The sequence below is a fragment of the Mesoplodon mirus genome, assembly GCF_964341445.2.
Source record: "Mesoplodon mirus genome assembly, chromosome: 10".
NCBI lineage: Eukaryota > Metazoa > Chordata > Mammalia > Artiodactyla > Ziphiidae > Mesoplodon > Mesoplodon mirus.
The window spans coordinates 52,674,018-52,692,247 of NC_138986.1; the positions used below are offsets into that span (position 1 = coordinate 52,674,018).

General features: G+C 36.4%; 1 protein-coding gene across 5 annotated transcripts in view; it reads left to right on the forward strand.

Moving 5' to 3' along the window:
* Nucleotides 1-18,230, forward strand: part of ATG5 (autophagy related 5) — a 122,509-nt gene that overhangs the window by 98,580 nt on the left and 5,699 nt on the right. For all 5 annotated transcript variants that reach the window (XM_082634005.1, XM_082634004.1, XM_082634006.1 and 2 more), the window contains one exon: nt 5,266-5,383. In XM_082634005.1, coding sequence (XP_082490131.1) covers nt 5,266-5,383 — 118 coding nt within the window. The remainder of the gene's footprint in view (nt 1-5,265; nt 5,384-18,230) is intronic.

The following is an 18,230-nucleotide window of genomic DNA, read 5'->3' on the forward strand; positions in this document are numbered from 1 at the left end:
GAGTACAATTGCTGGGTCATATGGTAAATATATGTTTCGTTTTGTAAAACACTACCTTACCCTTTTCCATAAGAGCTGAGCTATTTTACATTTGTACTAGCGGTGGTACGAGAGATCTCGTTTCTCCACATGCTCACCAGCATTTGGTATTATTACCATTTTAAAATTTTAGACATACTGGTAGGTGTGTAGTGATGTTGTATTGCTTTCATGTGCATTTCCTTAGTGGCTAATGACATGTCAAACATCTTTTTTTATTATTAATTAATTAATTAATTTTATTTATTTATTTTTGGCTGAGTTGGGTCTTTGTTGCTGCGCATGGGCTTTCTCTAGTTGCGGCGAGCGGGGGCTACTCTTTGTTGTGGTGTGCAGGCTTCTCATTGCGGTGGCTTCTCTTGTTGCAGAGCACAGGCTCTAGGCATGCAGGCTTCAGTAGTTGTGGCATGCAGGCTCAGTAGTTGTGGCTCACAGGCTCTAGAGCGCAGACTCAGTAGTTGTGGCACACGGGCTTAGTTGCTCTGTGGCATGTGGGATCTTCCTGCACCAGGGCTCGAACCCACGTCCCCTGCGTTGGCAGGCAGATTCTTAACCACTGCGCCACCGGGGAACCCCTCAAACATCTTTTCATGTGCTTTTTTGCCATATGTATTTCCTCTTTGGTGAAATGTCTGTTGGTGTCTTTTGCTTATTTTCTAATTGAATTCTTTGTGTTCTTTACTGTTGGATTTTTAGAGTTCTTTATATATTCTGGATACAAGACCTTTGTTGGATATGTAGTCTTGCAGATATTTTCTTTCAGTCTTGTCTTTTCCTCTTCTTCACAGACTCTTTTCTAGAGCAAAAGTTTATTTTGATAAGGGTCCAGTTTATCAATATTTCCTTTTATGGATCTTGCTTTTTGGTGTTAAGTTCTAGACTAGTTTTGAATCTAGCCCTAAAGTGACTTTGCTTTTTTTACCCTGCCATATAAAAACATTACAACATAAGCTGAATTTCAGGATTCTGGACCTTGTAGCATCTAGACAAGTGAACTTAGAGAAAGCAGATTAAAACTAAAAAGAAATAAAATTTGAGTCTGCTAAAGTGGGACAGTATTGAGTTAAAATATTCGTTACAGTGCTCTAAAACCGTTGATCGTGGTGGTGTTGCAGTGGTAGTGTGTGTTTTAGTGTGTATTTAGGTGGTTGTGTGTACCATGATTGTACTCTGTATATATTTTACCTCAGAAACTCTGCAGTGTGGATATTACCTCCATTTATACTCATGCATATGTGTGCAAACTTGATTCAGTAAAATCTTACAAATTTAACTTAAAATTTTTACAAATTTAGTTCCTCTGCTTCTGTTCAGTATATCTCCAAGGTAAATCAACAGCATAACTTTTTCATACAGGAAAAAGTTATTGTTACAGTGATGAGGGTGCCTGAGTAAATAAGGGATGGGGCACAGCCAGCCAGTAGCATCCCAATTTTATATACATTTGATGTGTTTAAGAAATGACTAACATATTTAATTTAAAAACTAGCAAGGGCAGTTTCAAATATGACTTTACCAAGTCATATTATTTCTCATGAGAAAGTAATTCTGTTTCTTGAAAGTCCCTGAAATAGTTTGCATATTTACAAATATATGGCTAGATTAAGTGTTGTGGTGTAGTTCTATTACAGTGGCTTTCTTATCTATCAGACTAAGGTTCAGATTACCATGGATGTTGTTAGCATTATCTGGTTTTATGTATACTAAATCAAAGTTTAAAGAATTCATATTCTTGGAGTTTTTGTATTTTTAAAATTCTTGCTATATTCAAAGGGAAAATAGCTTTTAAATACTTCCTAGTATAATTTAGTCTTCTCTGCTTAACTCCAACTTAGGTTTAATGAGATCTGTTAAGAAATTTATATGAATTTACCCTTCATTCCCATTGCCCTTCAGAACCTCTGTACAGTAGTTGAATTCCTGATCTGTCTGTGGAGGGCTTTTGTTTTAAGGCTAAGTAACTCTCAAAATTGAGTACTTTTCATAGTCTTTGGTGTAACTTACTCAGACACTTAATGGCTCTTTTCTAACATACTAAATTTTTAAGAATGAGAATATAAGTTTTTTTAATATGATTTTTTAAATTAATTAATTAATTTATTATTTATCTTTGGCTGCGTTGGGTCTTCGCTGCTACACGCAGGCTTTCTCTCGTGGCGAGCGGGGCTACTCTTCGTTGCGGTGTGCCGGCTTCTCATTGCAGTGGCTTCTCTTGTTGCGGATCACAGGCTCTAGGTGCGCGGGCTTCAGTAGTTGTGGCTCACGGGCTTAGTTGCTCCGCGGCATGTGGGATCTTCCTGGACCAGGGCTCGAACCCGTGTCCCGTGCATTGTCAGGCGGGTTCTTAACCACTGCGCAACCAGGGAAGCCCGAGAACGCAAGTTTTTAAAGGCACTCGAATAAATGTTAAACAGAAAATGTTTATTAGATTTTTTATTGGGGTATCTTAATAAAAGTTTTTATTATTTGAAAAACAGCAGTTTACTTTGATGAGAGTTTTCTTGGTCACCATTCTACAGAATTTACTTAGAATATCTGTTAATAGTACTGGGGCTTTCCCCCTCCCCCCAAGCAAATAGCATTATAAACGTTGTTGAAGTTATACCTTTATTATAACTGCTCCACTTTGGGAGAGAGTTGAAAAAAGAGAAGTACAGGGAAATTACAGGCCATTTTTTCTAGGAATGGGAATAGGGGAGAATTTCTGTTTTTTAATATGTGGCTATGACTACTCAGCCTTTCCTGTTTAGCATATTTTTTCAAATTATTATAATATGTATTATATTATTAGAGCTAAGCCACCTCATAGTTCTGTCACTAAGTAAGGGGCGAATGAATCTTGAAAAGATTTATTTGGCTTTGCTGAAAACCTTAGTATTTTCAGATCAGAGCATGGATGATACATTTTAACTTTTTTTAAATTGGGGGTACAGTCCTGCCCCTCCTTTTCTACTGACCGGGTCCTAGTTGTCATCACATAGGCTTGCATTACTCAGGCAGCCTCTCACCGATCATCCTGATGTTACCTCTTCACCAAGTCATTGTACACAGAGCTGCTTTCCATTAGCCTTCAGAAAAAGCCTCTTTCATCACGTCACTTCCTTTGCTAAAAAGTCTTAAAAGCCTCTTCATTGCCTGGAAGATAGAAAGCCCTAAGTGGGTGGTGGCTATTTTAAATTATTACTGCAGTCCCCTATTCATTTCTTTTTTCTCTGAATTCTTCTAACTTTTATTATCTTCACATAGTTAATCCTTGATTGTGCATGATATCATTCTCAGTTTCACCTGTGGGAAAAGTATGAGCTTCCTAAATTGAAGGATATCGATCACACTTAAAAAAATTTTTTTTATTGGTGTATAATTGATTTACAATGTTGTGTTAGTTTCAGGTGTACAGCAAAGTGAATCTGTTACACAAATACATATATCTACTCTTTTTTGGATTCTTTTCCCATATAGTCCATTACAGAGTATTGAGTAGAGTTCCCTGTTCAATCATACTTTTCAAAAATGAAGAGTTCAATTAGTGAAGTGAATTGCATTGTATTCAGTGCATATTTGTTAAAATTTTAGTTTTTTTCATACTTTCCGTATATGCTCAACTGTGTTATTGTAACACCGTTTTTAACATTTATTATGTATTCACTGAACACACAGTGTAAAGCCAGGAGAGGTACTCACATGCTTGCACCACATCTAGCTTTTCTTACATCGTAGTTTATGTCTGCACTTAAAATCAGATGATTTTTTACCAAATCTGGTAAAAGTTATCTTGAAGAAGTTGAGATATACCTCTGTGATTTAAAAACAAACAAACAAACAGGGACTTCCCTGGTGGTCCAGGGGCTAAAACTCCACACTCCCAATGCAGGGGACCCGGGTTCTATGCCTACTTGGGAAACTAGATCCCACATGCATGCCGCAACTAATGATACCGCATGCTGCAACTAAACATGCCGCAACTAAGACCCAGAGCAGCCTAAATAAATAAATAAATTTAAAAACGAACAAACAAACCAACCAAAAACTTGTCTTTAATGGCTAGGTATTTGAAATCATTTTCTTATAAAATATAAGGTATTACTCTGTTCCTGTAGGTTTTTATGATTTTTCATTCCAGGAAGCTTAAAACAAAAACTTAGCATCTTAAAATGAAATAGCAGTTAAGACTTGTGGTGGGTATTATTCTCCTTATCATTTACTTATTCTGTTCTTGGCAGTTCTCCTATTCCCAGAATAAACTTAAGAGGTATGGAATGTCCCAGATTTCCAAAGAAACTGGGTGCAAGATCATAGAACTCATAAACGACAGTGCTATTTATTCATAGATTGGCTGATTCCAGAGCCTCTGCAGTCTGTCATGGGGAGGCTTCATCATTGTTGTCGTGCTTCTAGAGAGGGAGCTTGAAAAAATAAAACCTAATTTTTTGAATGGGTAAGACGTTGAAAATATTAGCAATAAATTATGACATAGTGCTAATAACAATTGTCAGAGGAAATACATCTACTATTTTGAAATTTGTTGAACCTATAGAAAAGATAAAATAATAAAACAACTAAGACCATATAATACCCTTCACCTGGATTCACCAGTAATTAACATTTTTTCACATTTGCTGTCTCTTTCTACGCACATACTCTTTCTCCCTCCCCTCCCCCAACCATTGGACTGTAGGTTTCAGACATCATGGTACCTTACTCCTAAATACTGGATCATGAATTTCTTAACAATAAGGATATTGTCCTTATAAACATTATCACTCCTAAGAAATTTGACATTAATTTAATAATATTATCTAATGTTCATTTCGTATTTCCCCATTTATTCCAAAAATGTCTTTTATAGCTGATCTTTTTAAATTTCTTTCTCCAATCCAGTATTCAGACTTTGTGTTTTGTATTTAGTTGTTATATCTTGTCAGTCTCTTTTAATCTTTTTGTATTGTTTTTATTTTTTTAATGCCTTTGACTTTTTTGAAGTGTTCAGGCCAGCTGTGTTTAGAATGCTGCACGTTCTGAATTTGTTTTATTGCTTCCTGTGATTAGATTTACTTGAGTTTGTGTTAAGCATTTTGGGCCATAATACCACATTTGTGATGTTATATGCTTCTGATTACACTATATCAGAAGACAGCTAATGCCAGCTTTAAATTTCTGATCTATTAGTTCATAATTCGCAGCAACAGAGACTTAATTGTTTGAAATCTTTTTTCATTTTTCAAATAGACAACAACTGAACGGCCTTTCATTCAGAAGCTTTTTCGTCCTGTGGCTACAGATGGACAATTGCATACACTAGGAGATCTCCTCAAAGAAGTCTGTCCTTCTGCAGTTGCTCCTGAAGGTAGTATAATCAGCAACATTAAAACATTTCTTTCATTTCTCTTTGTTACTGAAGTAACGTAAGCATTCTATATTTATAAATAACATTTATTAGTTACTTCAGGAAGATATTTTCGTTATCTTGTAAGGAAAAATCTTTTGAAATTAGAAGCACTTGATATTTAACTTATTATTTTATAAATTATTGACACTAAGAGAATAAGAATTTCACTCTCTTTAGCAAACTAAAATATACTTTTAAAATTACTCTCATATTTCTGGGGCCTTGCATCTTTCATTGGTGAATTCAGTTCTGGTAAACATTATTTTTAATCTTGCATTGTGTTTCTTCATTATAAAGGAATAAGAGATAGTAAAAAAAAAAAGGGTCTTGCCTTTGGTTGATATTTTAAAATTCAAAATATTGAATAATGGATACGTATTTTGTTTGAATTTTTTGCTACTCTTTAATGTTTTACTCAACATTGTTCTCTGAGGCTTTAACATTTCACAAGTCCAGTCAAGAACTTGTCCTGTTTTGTAGTCCTCATTTTGTAGCTTAGGTTAAGATTGTTTTCCTGTAAGCAGAGGAAAAATATAAAAATCACAATTCTCTTTTCTTAACTGCAACATAAGGAACACTAGGAAAATGCAGAAAACTAGGGGGGAAATGCTATAGACCCCTAACTCATAGAGGCCACTATTGACACACACATGCAGATATACACTTGAATATTTGAGAGGGGGGGGTGGGTGTATAAAATTATATGTCCTGCTGCTTTTTTCACCTAACATAACATGATAGTCATTAAAAATTCTTTAAAGCTATGTTTTTAAATACCAGCACTATGGTCCTTTATATCAGTGTACCATAATTTGACCATCACCCTGTTACTGGATGACTTGTCTTATTATTGGTTACACTAAGCTGTAGGGGAAATTTCAGTGGCATATTGCTGTATTTGTTAATATATTGCCTAGGCTTGGATTTATCATATAGAAAAACATTTAAAACTTGCCACTTTAAATCCTTTATGGGAAGAGGTAAGGCATTAGTAAATACAACGGTAATACTTCAGTAGATAATGCTGTGTTTCTTATTAATATATCCTAAGTTGTGGTGATGGCAGTATTGTTTACATGACTTGTAACTATATCACACAGTTCAAGAATCCTATAGTATCTATGGAAATGGTTTGCCTATTAAGTAGAATTAGAAATAGTAGGATTGAGAGGAATGTTGATATTCTAGCCTAAAGGACTAACCAAAGACTATGGAACTCAAAATGTGTGCTATTTGGCCTGTGAATATAACTCTTTTTCTTAATTAAATATGCTTGCGTTTCCTGGCATTCCTATGTATATCTAGCACTTTGAAAATACACAAAGGCTCAAAAGGAGGGGAGAAGAGGGGCATCTGAAATCCCATGAGAACCAGTTCCAGAAGGGATCGATAAAAAGAATCATTGACCACTACCCAAAATTACGAAAACTGAGCAAGTTTCATTGGTTTACGAGGTTACTAAATAACCTCTTCGTTCTAACCTCCTATAACTAAACCTTATGGTTTACTAAAGGTAGTAAACTGTATGTACTGTGTCATTTGTCACCACTGTGCTATACTCGTCAAGGTTTTTGACACTGTCACGCACATCCTCATATCTCTAATCGGAGGATAATACTATCTTATAATCCTAATCTTCTTTATTGCTACGTAGTTTTCATTTTCATTAGGAGTTTGTGTTAAATAATCTTTTTGCCATTCAGTGATTTTTATTTTTATTAAATTTATAGAGTTGTGCAGCCATCACCACAATCTAGTTTTGGAATATTTCCATCACCTCAAAGTTCCCACGTGCTTGTTTGTAGCTAATTTCTGTCCCTGCTGCTACTTACAGACAGCTACCGGTCTGCTTTCTGTCTCTGTAATTTACCTCTTTTGGATATTTCACATAAAGGGAATTATACAGAATTGCAACTGATTGTTTTCACTTAGCATAATGTTTTTGGGTTTCATTCATATTGTAGTATAAATTAGTAGTTTGTTCCTTTTTATTACTGAGTAGTATTCCATTGGGTGTATGTATCACATTTTGTTTATTCACCAATTGATGGGCATTTGGGTTGTTTCCACCTTTTCACCTTTATGAATGATGGTGCTCTGAACATCCACATACAGGACATATGTTTTCATTTTTCTTGGGTAGATTCCTAGGAGTGGAATGGCTGGGTTGTATGGTAAGTTTATATTTAATTTTTTAAGAAGCTGCTAAACTTTTCCAAAGTGGCTACACCATTTTACAGTTCTACCAGCAATGAATGGGGATTCCAGTTTCTTCACATCTTCATCAATGTATATATTTTTTGTCTTATTATAGCCATCCTAGTGTTGTGTAGTGGTATCTCACGTTGGTTTTTTCAAATCTCCCTAATGACTAATGATGTTGAGTGTTTTCATGTGCTTATTGTTACTCATGGATATATTTGATGAAATGTCTTATGTAAATCCTTTTCTCATTTTTTCATGGATTATATGTCATATAATCCATGAGTTTTGAGAGTTATTTATATATTCTTCATACAAGTACTTTACCAGACATGGTTGGTAATTATTTTCTTCTAGTCTGAGACTTACCTTTTCATTTTCTTTTAATTAATTAATTTATTTATTTATGGCTGTGTTGGGTCTTCGTTTCTGTTCGAGGGCTTTCTCTAGTTGTGGCAAGCGGGGGCCACTCTTCATCTCAGTGCGCGGGCCTCTCACTATCGCGGCCTCTCTTGTTGCAGAGCACAGGCTCCAGACGCGCAGGCTCAGTAATTGTGGCTCACGGGCCCAGTTGCTCTGCGGCATGTGGGATCTTCCCAGACCAGGGCGTGAACCCACATCCCCTGCATTGGCAGGCAGACTCCCAACCACTGTGCCACCAGGGAAGCCCTTCATTTTCTTTTGAAGAGTAAAAAATATTTTATTTTGATGAAGTCCTATTTATCAAGGTTTTTTATACATGTGTTCAGTTAAATAATCAAATATTTTTTCTAGTAGACAATACACTTGTATAGTTCTAAAATCTAAAAGTTTATAAAGGAATTTAGTGAAAGATCTCTATCTCAACTCCTATACATAAAACCCTGACTCAGTTCCCCTCTCCAGAGACAACCAGTGTTGCCATTTTCCTGTAAATTCTCACAGAGATGGTTAAGTAAACTTTTTAGTTTTGAACTCAAGTTATAGAAATTTAGACCGGGATATTCCCAGTAACTTTAGGAATAATCTTATTTTTCCAATCATTTGATCCATGCTATAAGGGTTTTGTGTGTGTTTTTAAAATCTATTTAATGTCTATTTAGCTACATTCTTGAAGATTCGGGAATATAGACTAGCTTTTCCATTTGAAGTATAATTAAGAGATTAATCATTTTTATTGCTGTCGGAGATGGGACCCACAGGCTGCCCCCACTGCAAGCATTGGCCTTCAGTTATTCATTTCTCTGCACTGTATTTTTCTTTCATTTTGAGTACTTTGCAGTATTTTAAAGAACATTGAAAAAATGCTTTTATCAATTAAGAGTAAATTGAAATTTAAGCTAAAGCTTAATGTTGAAATGGCTACCTGATTGTACTTTTCTTAGATGTTTTTTGACAATCTTCTTTCCAGAACATTGTCATGTAAAATGTACTTCTGTATAAAATCCTTGACTATTGAGTGAGAACATCACAATAAGACTAAAAACCTTAATAAAACTGTTCTACTGTAAGGCGCTAGCCCCCCCAACTGGCAGCACAGTTATCAACAAATCCACAGAATGATGAGAGAAAACCTTAGTGGAGGGAGAGCAGGAAGAAATTGGTTGGGTGTTAATTTTGTATTTGACATCTTTAAAGAATCATATAACTGTTGAACCTTAGAGTTATTTTAGTTCAGTCTCTTAGTTTTTTAGATGATTTTCTAAAGGTCTCTTAGCTGCTTAATTGTAGAACTAGGTTTAGAACTCAAGTCTCATCTCCTGGTCCATTGGTTTTTCCACTTTACTATGCTACCATTTATTTTCATTTTCACCTTTTCAATCTTTTTACTTTTTTGTTTATTTTAAGATAACATTCTGGGGGCTTCCCTGGTGGTGCAGTGGTTGAGAGTCCGCCTGCCGATGCAGGGGACGCAGGTTTGTGCCCCGGTCCAGGAAGATCCCACATGCCACGGAGCGGCTGGGCCCGTGAGCCATGGCCGCTGAGCCTGTGCGTCTGGAGCCTGTGCTCCGCAACGGGAGAGGCCACAACAGTGAGAGGCCCGCGTACCGCAAAAAAACAAACAAACAAAAAAAAACATTCTGAAATGTTTGCTTTTTCCTAACTCAGTTTATTCTATGATTTGTGTTTAGTACCTAATCTGGCCTACGTGCAAGACCTACACTTTCTTTCAGTGTTCCCTGCCGTGATACTAGGGACCTGAGCTTCTGTTGTTACTGTAGTGTTCTTGTGTATAATTCTGGCTACTCTTCTTGTTGACTTTATGAAAATGCTGTCTGTGACATTCTGACATGTAAATGAAAAGCAGTCACATGGTTTGAGCTGACACATTTGTCAGAATGCGCCTTTGTGCTTTTTTGCCATTCCTACACCCAGATCACAGTACATATACAAAGTTACTGTGGTCCTGCACAAGAATGGCAAACACATTTGTGAGGCTTTTTTATTCCTTTAAAGACTCTTTATTCTCTCCTAAATTTTTTTAAACATTTTTTTAAAATTTATTTATTTTTGGCTATGTTAGGTCTTTGCTGCTGCGCGCAGGCATTCTCTTGTTGTGGCGAGCGAGGGCTACTCTTCGTTGCGGTGCGTGGGCTTCTCATTGCGGTGGCTTCTCTTGTTGCGGAGCATGGGCTTAGGCGCATGGGCTTCAGTAGTTGTGGCTCATGGGCTCAGTAGTTGTGGTTTGCAGGCTCAGTAGTTGTGGCTCGTGGGCTCTAGAGCACAGGCTCACTAGTTGCGGCCCATGGGCTTAGTTGCTCCGTGGCGTGTGGGATCTTCCTGGACTAGGGCTCGAACCCGTGTCCCCTGTGTTGTCAGGCGGATTCTTAACTACTGCACCACCAGGGAAGCCCTCTCCTAAATTTTTAACCTGCCCTACCTGCCCATCCATTCCTAAAGAATACACAAGGTGACTCCCCTTGTTTTTTGTGTTTTTTTTAAAGGGAGGGCGGTGAGGTAGCCACTCACAGCATTAATCCACTAACCTGCCTCTTAGACGGATATCTTTTTGTGACAGACTTCTGTCACATGTTTGTATCCATCAGAGAACATACACATACCATACACACACTTCATTGAAATGATGTAAATAGTACGTATACTTTTGAGGTACTCTTGATGGTACCTTTCATACCAGGAGGAGGCCACATTTCTAACACCAGTATCTTATCTTTGGAAAAACTTTTATTTGCCTCTTCCTTTTGTCACCTCATTGGAAAATAACTGTCAGTCATTTCAGGATCTATGGGGAGTATTCAAAACATCAAGTCACTCTTTCAGTAAAAAACTTTACTGTCTGGTTCAGTACACCTGTGATATTGTCCGTTGTGAAGCATTTTGAAACACCTGCATTCAACTTAAGTTGAAAGTGAAAGACTTTAAGATTGGGTGTGTATGGATAAGAACTAGCTGTCATCACATGATTACAAGAGAAAGTGCTTCATAAAAGTTATGTGGCACCATTGTCTACTATTCCTTACAACAAGTGATTCATGCATGAAGGAATTTTGCCTTATTTCATCATATGAAGGTAGAATGTACTAATATGCATGAAGATGTGCTTTAGGTCATTATTCTTGTAACTAATGATGAGCTGCTTTATGTGTTTCTTTTTTTTGTTTTGTAAGTGGCGAGATAAGTTAGCCAAGGTAACAGGAAGTAACCAAAGGTGAACTCAGGTAAATTTTTTTCTGTGGTGTCAGCAGTAGTTAAAATGACTAAGAGAGCTAAGCTTCTGTAGCAGGCTTGAAGTGAAATTTCTTTCTTTGTCCATTAGAAACAACATACAAAAATTTTTAAAAACCTAAAACTAAAAATCATAGCTTTTATTCTTTTACTTTGGAGAGTACAAAAATCTTATAAGCTTTGCCCAATCATGTTTCATTGTTCAATTTTCTAATGTAATGTATAAAAACCTAGTAAGTTAGGGTTATAAAAATAATAATGTCCATTCTCACTTTTATAAGTTTATTTCAAAGTTCTGGTTGATCATTCCTCTATAACAGTTGGGCTCTTGTAATCCTGAATTTATATTTGGTATTGTACAAATGGAGTGTGTGTGTAGGGAAAGGCTTACCTTCAGTGGCAAATTAGTCAGGGTTCCCTGCATCTCTCTTACCAGCAAGTTCAGTCTTCTTGCTGCTTGCCTTTTTCCGTTTCTGCCCTGCTTCCTGGGATTTTACTCTTTGAGCCCCTTCCCAACTACTGTTTAACTTTTGGGTTCCATTTGATGTTGTAGCTTTCATTATTCGTCAGTTTCTTCACATCATACTGTCTTCTGACACTGGGGTTACTAAGATGTCCCTGCTTTTGAGAAACTTTAGTCCAGTTGGAGTGGACAGAAAGATGCACAGCTGTGATATGTGTAGGAATGGAGATACGCAAAAGATATTAGGAAGATTTATTGTCTTATCCATTCCAGAGTAGGCAGTAAAGACTGAGCTAAGTCTTAAAAGATGAGCAGAAATTAGTTGCAAAGGAGGGACCAGGTCACAGTGTCCCACTGTAGTAGAATCTTTCACTAGCTACCTAGGGGCTGGTTGCTCAGGGGTAATGTCTGGTCTGAAATGCTGACCTAAAATGTCCCTACTCTATTTCCTGAAAGACTAGCTTTATTTTTCTACTTTTCTCCCATAAATGTGGACAAGACTTTCAATGAGGTCAGAGATGTAGGGGGAAAGTATTGAGGAACTAAGTGACTAAAATTGATCTTTTATTTGCTTAGTACAAATCTTTTTATTTGTACAAGTCTTTTATTGTACAGATCTTTTATTTGTCAGTACATTAGAGTATAATTTTAACAACTGAGGCTAGGTAGTCATAATATCCCATTTAAGTAGTCTAACTTGAAAATTATACTGCTTTATTTTTGACATGCTTTATGAGAAACCACAGAATAGTTTCTATAAAAAGTAAGGAAAGATGGTGCATTCACATTTTTTTCTCCTTGGCCCCATAGCATATGATTAGATTGTTTTATAAAGTAAATCAACTGTTTGTTGTAACAGCTTTTTTCAGACATAAAGCAATTAGAGAAAAGAAACTTCTAAATCTCACATTATTCTTCCAAGGCGGATCCTTCAATTTGAACTTCAAATTGGCACTTTTGTCAGCATGATGACACTGACCCCCAAAGAAGTGGCATTTCAATTTGCCAGTTCATGCCACAGAAACATAAAGCCTTCAAACCCCAAACTTCATCAGAATGAGGGTTTAGGAGTAAGAATAATAATCATTTTACAGTTTCAGTAATCCTTTTTTCACTCATTTAAAATTTGTTTTCATTCTACTATCCTCTTGTACCTTCATACAAAGGTATGATTGATTGATTTAGAAGATCATTTAGTAGTTGCTTTTTTTTTTAATGGTTCTTACTCAATAAAATAAGGGTGTTACCTGCTATGCACCTGATAGGATGGTTGGAGGGTTTAAATGAACAAAAGATTTGTTTAAGTGAGATTTCATAATCTAATATTTTTCACAGTTTTACAATTAACATTTTTTTGTTTTCTTATGGTTTTGTTAGTATTTTTTCACAAATAACTGTACTCATAAGAAACTTACCAAGTGGAGTTAGCAAGAACCAGTTTTATTTTTTCTTGTTGTCATTTGTTGATAATCCCACTCTGCAGAGATAAGTACGTGTTGATATTCAGCCTCTGCACAGAAGATATAGATGTAGGATGAGCTCTAAATGTAAACTGATGTTGGAACCGCTTATACCTCAGGTTATGGCAAGAGTTCCATGCTACTGAGTTTTTAACTGTTTTTAGAAATTACCTTCTGGATGTGATTAGGAATACTCTGGTAAGACATAAGTAAGCTTATCTCCATAGTCACTGCATCCAGCTGGACTAGCATATACTTGTTAAAACATGTTAAAAAGGAAAAATCTTAAGGCAAGAGGTCCGGAAGTGTTGCTGCTAGTGAAAGCTTTTCATTTAAGACTATAAGCAACGAATCACATATTTATTTGAAGTTTCAGCTATTCACAAGTAACCCTGGAAGGCCCATTTGTAACTCCACTGAGGTACCGTGAGCCTGCCATGTGGGACTGGGTCATTGGGCTGCAGTCTCATCCTAACACTCTCTACTCTACATTGTTTTCTCTCTCTGGGTGTAAAAGAAATGATACAGTGTCATTCACAGTGGTAATACAAGAAGTTCTTCAAATGTAGCCCTCATCAACAAAGATCTACTATATTCAAGTCTGGACGGAAGTAACTTATAAGGCTTATTTTAAACTTGGTAGTTATAATATATTTTCTTAAATGTATCATTATGTCATCAAATCTAAACTGAATCGGACTCTTCGCCTTGTTTGTTTGATTCCCCCTCCATCTCTGTGCTTTGTCCCAACACATGGGTAACATGAACTAATTTTGGTGGTACAGAATCTGTTAATGACTTAACCCATTGACACATGTCTTTTCTAAAATGAAAGAAATAATAAACTGATTATTTTCATTATTCTCCATTAGTGAAGATGGGATTACTGGGCCTGTCAGGAGATGCCTCTGATTTCCTTTATCTAGATCCCAAGAAGTTAAATGAATTAACTTGACTCTTTCAAAAGTGGGAACAGATCTTACACAATTAATATTTCATCTTTAGCACTAAAAAACAATTCCCTCAACAAAATAATAACACATGCAGGCAATTAAAAGCAAGTCATCTCTTCATTAAAACAAGTCCTGTGAGACCTTAATCTGACCATATATAACAGTGTAATTACTGCCTGTATTTTAAATAAAGCAATTAGTTTTGAACTATTCTGTAACTCATAATTGACAAATATTAATGGGCCCTATTACACCCAACTAGAATTACTGGATCATTTTATAAAATTAGTTCAAAAACATTTGAACCTATATTTTCAAAGTTTTATTTTTGGGGGCAGGGGTTTCTTGAAGTGAACAAGTTTTAATTTCTAACTTGTACCACACTTTTATCTTATCAGGAGGCATTTAATCAGTTTATGTAAATGGTCTCACAGTCACTTAATACAATGTTCTTTTTATAATTATAGCTAATTTGGGGGGGTTAAGTTTAAATTTTGGTTTATTATCTCCTCATTAAGAAATATAAAGGTTATAAACAAGTCAGTGAAAGAATTAACATAGACATGTTTTGAAAAATCTTACACAAAATGTTAAGAGTCAAGGCTTTGGTAATATTTTGGACAGAAATAATGAAAATATATATAAAGATAAAATTTACGCATGGGAAAAGATATTTGGTATATATTAACTGTGATATTCTATGTTCATTAAAACCTATACTACTAAATGAGCATAGATCCGGAAGAAGTTAATGTAAGTATTTTTAAATGGGTTTGTATTTCTCTGATAAACAGCACTCTCCTTCTGTTTGTGATCATAGGATAAAAGCTCTGTAAGCTTGTATATGTTCATTTTTACTGCTACATCATGTAGTGTGCTCTTAAGATTGAGATCTCATTCCCCAGGAAGCATTTCTGTCTAAGATTAATTGCCCTTTTAAAATCAGCGTTTGATGTATTCCTTTGGCTATATCCTGGCTTGGTTTAACCCTCTTTGACCTGACCTCACTGACTATTATCGCTGAGGCTGAGTCAAAATCCTTCAGCATGATGTATGCACTTCAGATTTCAGCCTGTGGTTTTTCATGTCGATGGACTCAATTAGTTGGCGTTTTACTAATGAACATATCAGAAGTTAAAGAATTTGTCAGAGCAACATTGTTCAGAATAGTGACAGTAAAAAAGTTTATCTCTGTTTTTCAGAAGTATCAAATATTTTTCAGAAGTTTTACCTTCAGCATCACACATTCCAAGATAGCAAATCAAGGCATTTTCTGCTGAGCTATGTAAAATATAAATGTGAAGCCACAAATCTAAACACAGTGGTTACAACCTTTGGCCTTAGATTTCTATTATTCCATATTCACAAGTGTGAACTAAGAAAACAAGTTACCAATCTGAAATGTTCTGATTAAAAGCACTTTCCCTTAAAGATATATCATCCATTTCTCTAGCTTCCTTTAAATTCAAAGAAGTTTCACATATTTAGTTACACGTATTAATAGTAAGAGTGAAACTCATGCATCTCTCTAGAATCTCAAGTAACCTGTTTTTAAAGACATATAGGTCATATTCCTTGTTAATAATTGGCTTAAAAATAATGACTAAGGGCTTCCCTGGTGGCGCAGTGGTTGAGAGTCCGCCTGCCGATGCAGGGGACACGGGTTCGTGCCCCGGTCCGGGAAGATCCCACATGCTGTGGAGTGGCTGGGACCGTGAGCCATGGCCGCTGAGCCTGCGCGTCCGGAACCTGTGCTCCGCAATGGGAGAGGCCACAACAGTGAGAGACCCGCGTACCACAAAAAAAAAAAAAAAAGGCTAAAATGCAGATTGGGATGGAGAAGGCTGTGAGCCATTGCTAATAGAAATCTCTAAAAAGCAGATTCATCACATACTCTTAAGTTCTCAAATAATGATATACTTTAAAATGTATAACAAAGATTTTGGAAGTTTTTTTCCCCCCCTACTTGAATTTTTCATCTTTAAGATAAAATAAGAACCATATCTAAAGTCTAACATCACCATAGTACAGTAGGGCTCATTTGACTTATCCAGGATGTGCTCTGCTGAATATACATATTTAGAGCAGTACTAGATTTATCCAGAGGGTTTACAGTGCTTAATGACTTTTTAAAAATGTCATTCATTTTGTTATTTGCATAATGATAGAGTGTTTGGGTTTTTTTGTTGTTCTCATCTCTCTCTCTTTTTTTTCTTAACACATTCATAAAATCCGTGTGCCACACTGCATAATAATGGGTCTCAGTAATGCAGAGTGTATATTAACATGAGGCCAAATTCTCACAGCCCATTGCATGCCAGTCACTTAATTCAGTCCACAGTTTTTATATATGTTTTGGTATATCACTCACTTTATTGAATGCCTACTATGTCCAAGCCCTGTGCTGAGTGCTTTATTTGGATATCCCATTTGATCCTCTCTGCAACCCTGGAGGTTAGAATTCTTTACCTACATTGTAGGAGGAGGAAACTGGGACTCAAAAGGTTAAGTGATTTGCCTAAGAATTAAAAACTAGTGTATTATGCTGGTTTAAACTCAAAAAGAGGGCTTCCCTGGTGGCGCTAGTGGTTGAGGGTCTGCCTGCCGATGCAGGGGACACGGGTTCGTGCCCCGGTCTGGGAGGATCCCACGTGCCGCGGAGCGGCTGGGCCCGTGAGCCATGGCTGCTGAGCCTGCGCGTCCAGAGCCTGTGCTCCGCAACGGGGGAGGCCACAACGGTGAGAGGCCCATGTACTGCAAAAAAATTAAAAAAAAAAAAATTTAAACTCAAAAAGAAATATTTTGCTGTTTAGGCATAAAAGACTCATGTACTAGAACTGGAAGACATGTTACCAATCCTCTGTTTTAGACCAGTGCTTTACAAACTGATCCATGGAGTTGAATCACAAACTGCCATGGATCGTAAGTCAGCAAGCAGCAGGACTTGGGAGACAGGCTTCAATCCCACATCAACCAAAGCTGCCCCACCTTCACCTGTGTTATATATTGTGGTTCTGCATAAGATTTTGTTTGAAGAAAAATTCTATACCCATATTATTATATGATTTATTTAAGGGAACATTTAAAAAAAGACTTTACCCCAGAGATTGATTCAGATCTGGAGAGGTTATATATTTTAAAAAATCTTTCAAATGATTCTGATGGTCAGTCAGATTTGCAAACCATAGATCTAGACAGACATCTTCATTTTATATATAAGGAAAGAGATGAGTTCTGCCTAGAGTCCTTCATTATCAGAATTGGAATTCAAGTTGCCTCCCTCCCAATTTGTGTCTTTTTTTTTTTTTGCTGTACGCGGGCCTCTCACTGCCGCGGCCTCTCCCGCTGCAGAGCACAGGCTCCGGACGCCCAGGCCCAGCAGCCACGGCTCACGGGCCCAGCCACTCCGTGGCACGTGGGATCCTCCCAGACCGGGGCATGAACCCACGCCCCCCGCATCAGCAGGCGGACTCCCAGCCACTGCGCCACCAGGGAAGCCCTGTGTCTTATTTTAAAGTTCATAATTTTCATTAATGACTTGTTAACTAATATGAATTTTCTTTTCTTTTTGTTTCTATATGTAATTCTTACTGTTTTAATCATACAACCAAAATCTGTCTAAATATATTTTTCTTAAAATGTCACACAGCTCTAAAATTCTCACTTTAAAGTAGATGCTAGAATTAAGTTTGTTTTTATTAGGGTATTGGTGATAATAAAACATTATATGATATGTTTACATTTTTATCTTTCATAATACTGAGGCTTATAAGTAAGATGAATATAAGAAATGAAATTTTATTGTGATATTCTGTGTATTGATTTATGATCTTTTTAGATTTAACATCTAACTCTTAAAGTGAATTTAATTGCTACTCAAAGAAAATGCTTGTCTCTGATATTTTTTTCTGTCCTTTTCCTTAATTCACAAACTCAAAGTATTTATGAATGACTGTCCTTATATTTACAAGATGAATTAAAAGAGTTGTTTTTTTAAATTGCTATGTGGACATTCTACAAAATAATGACATGTATTCTTCAAAATTGTCGAGGTTAAGAAA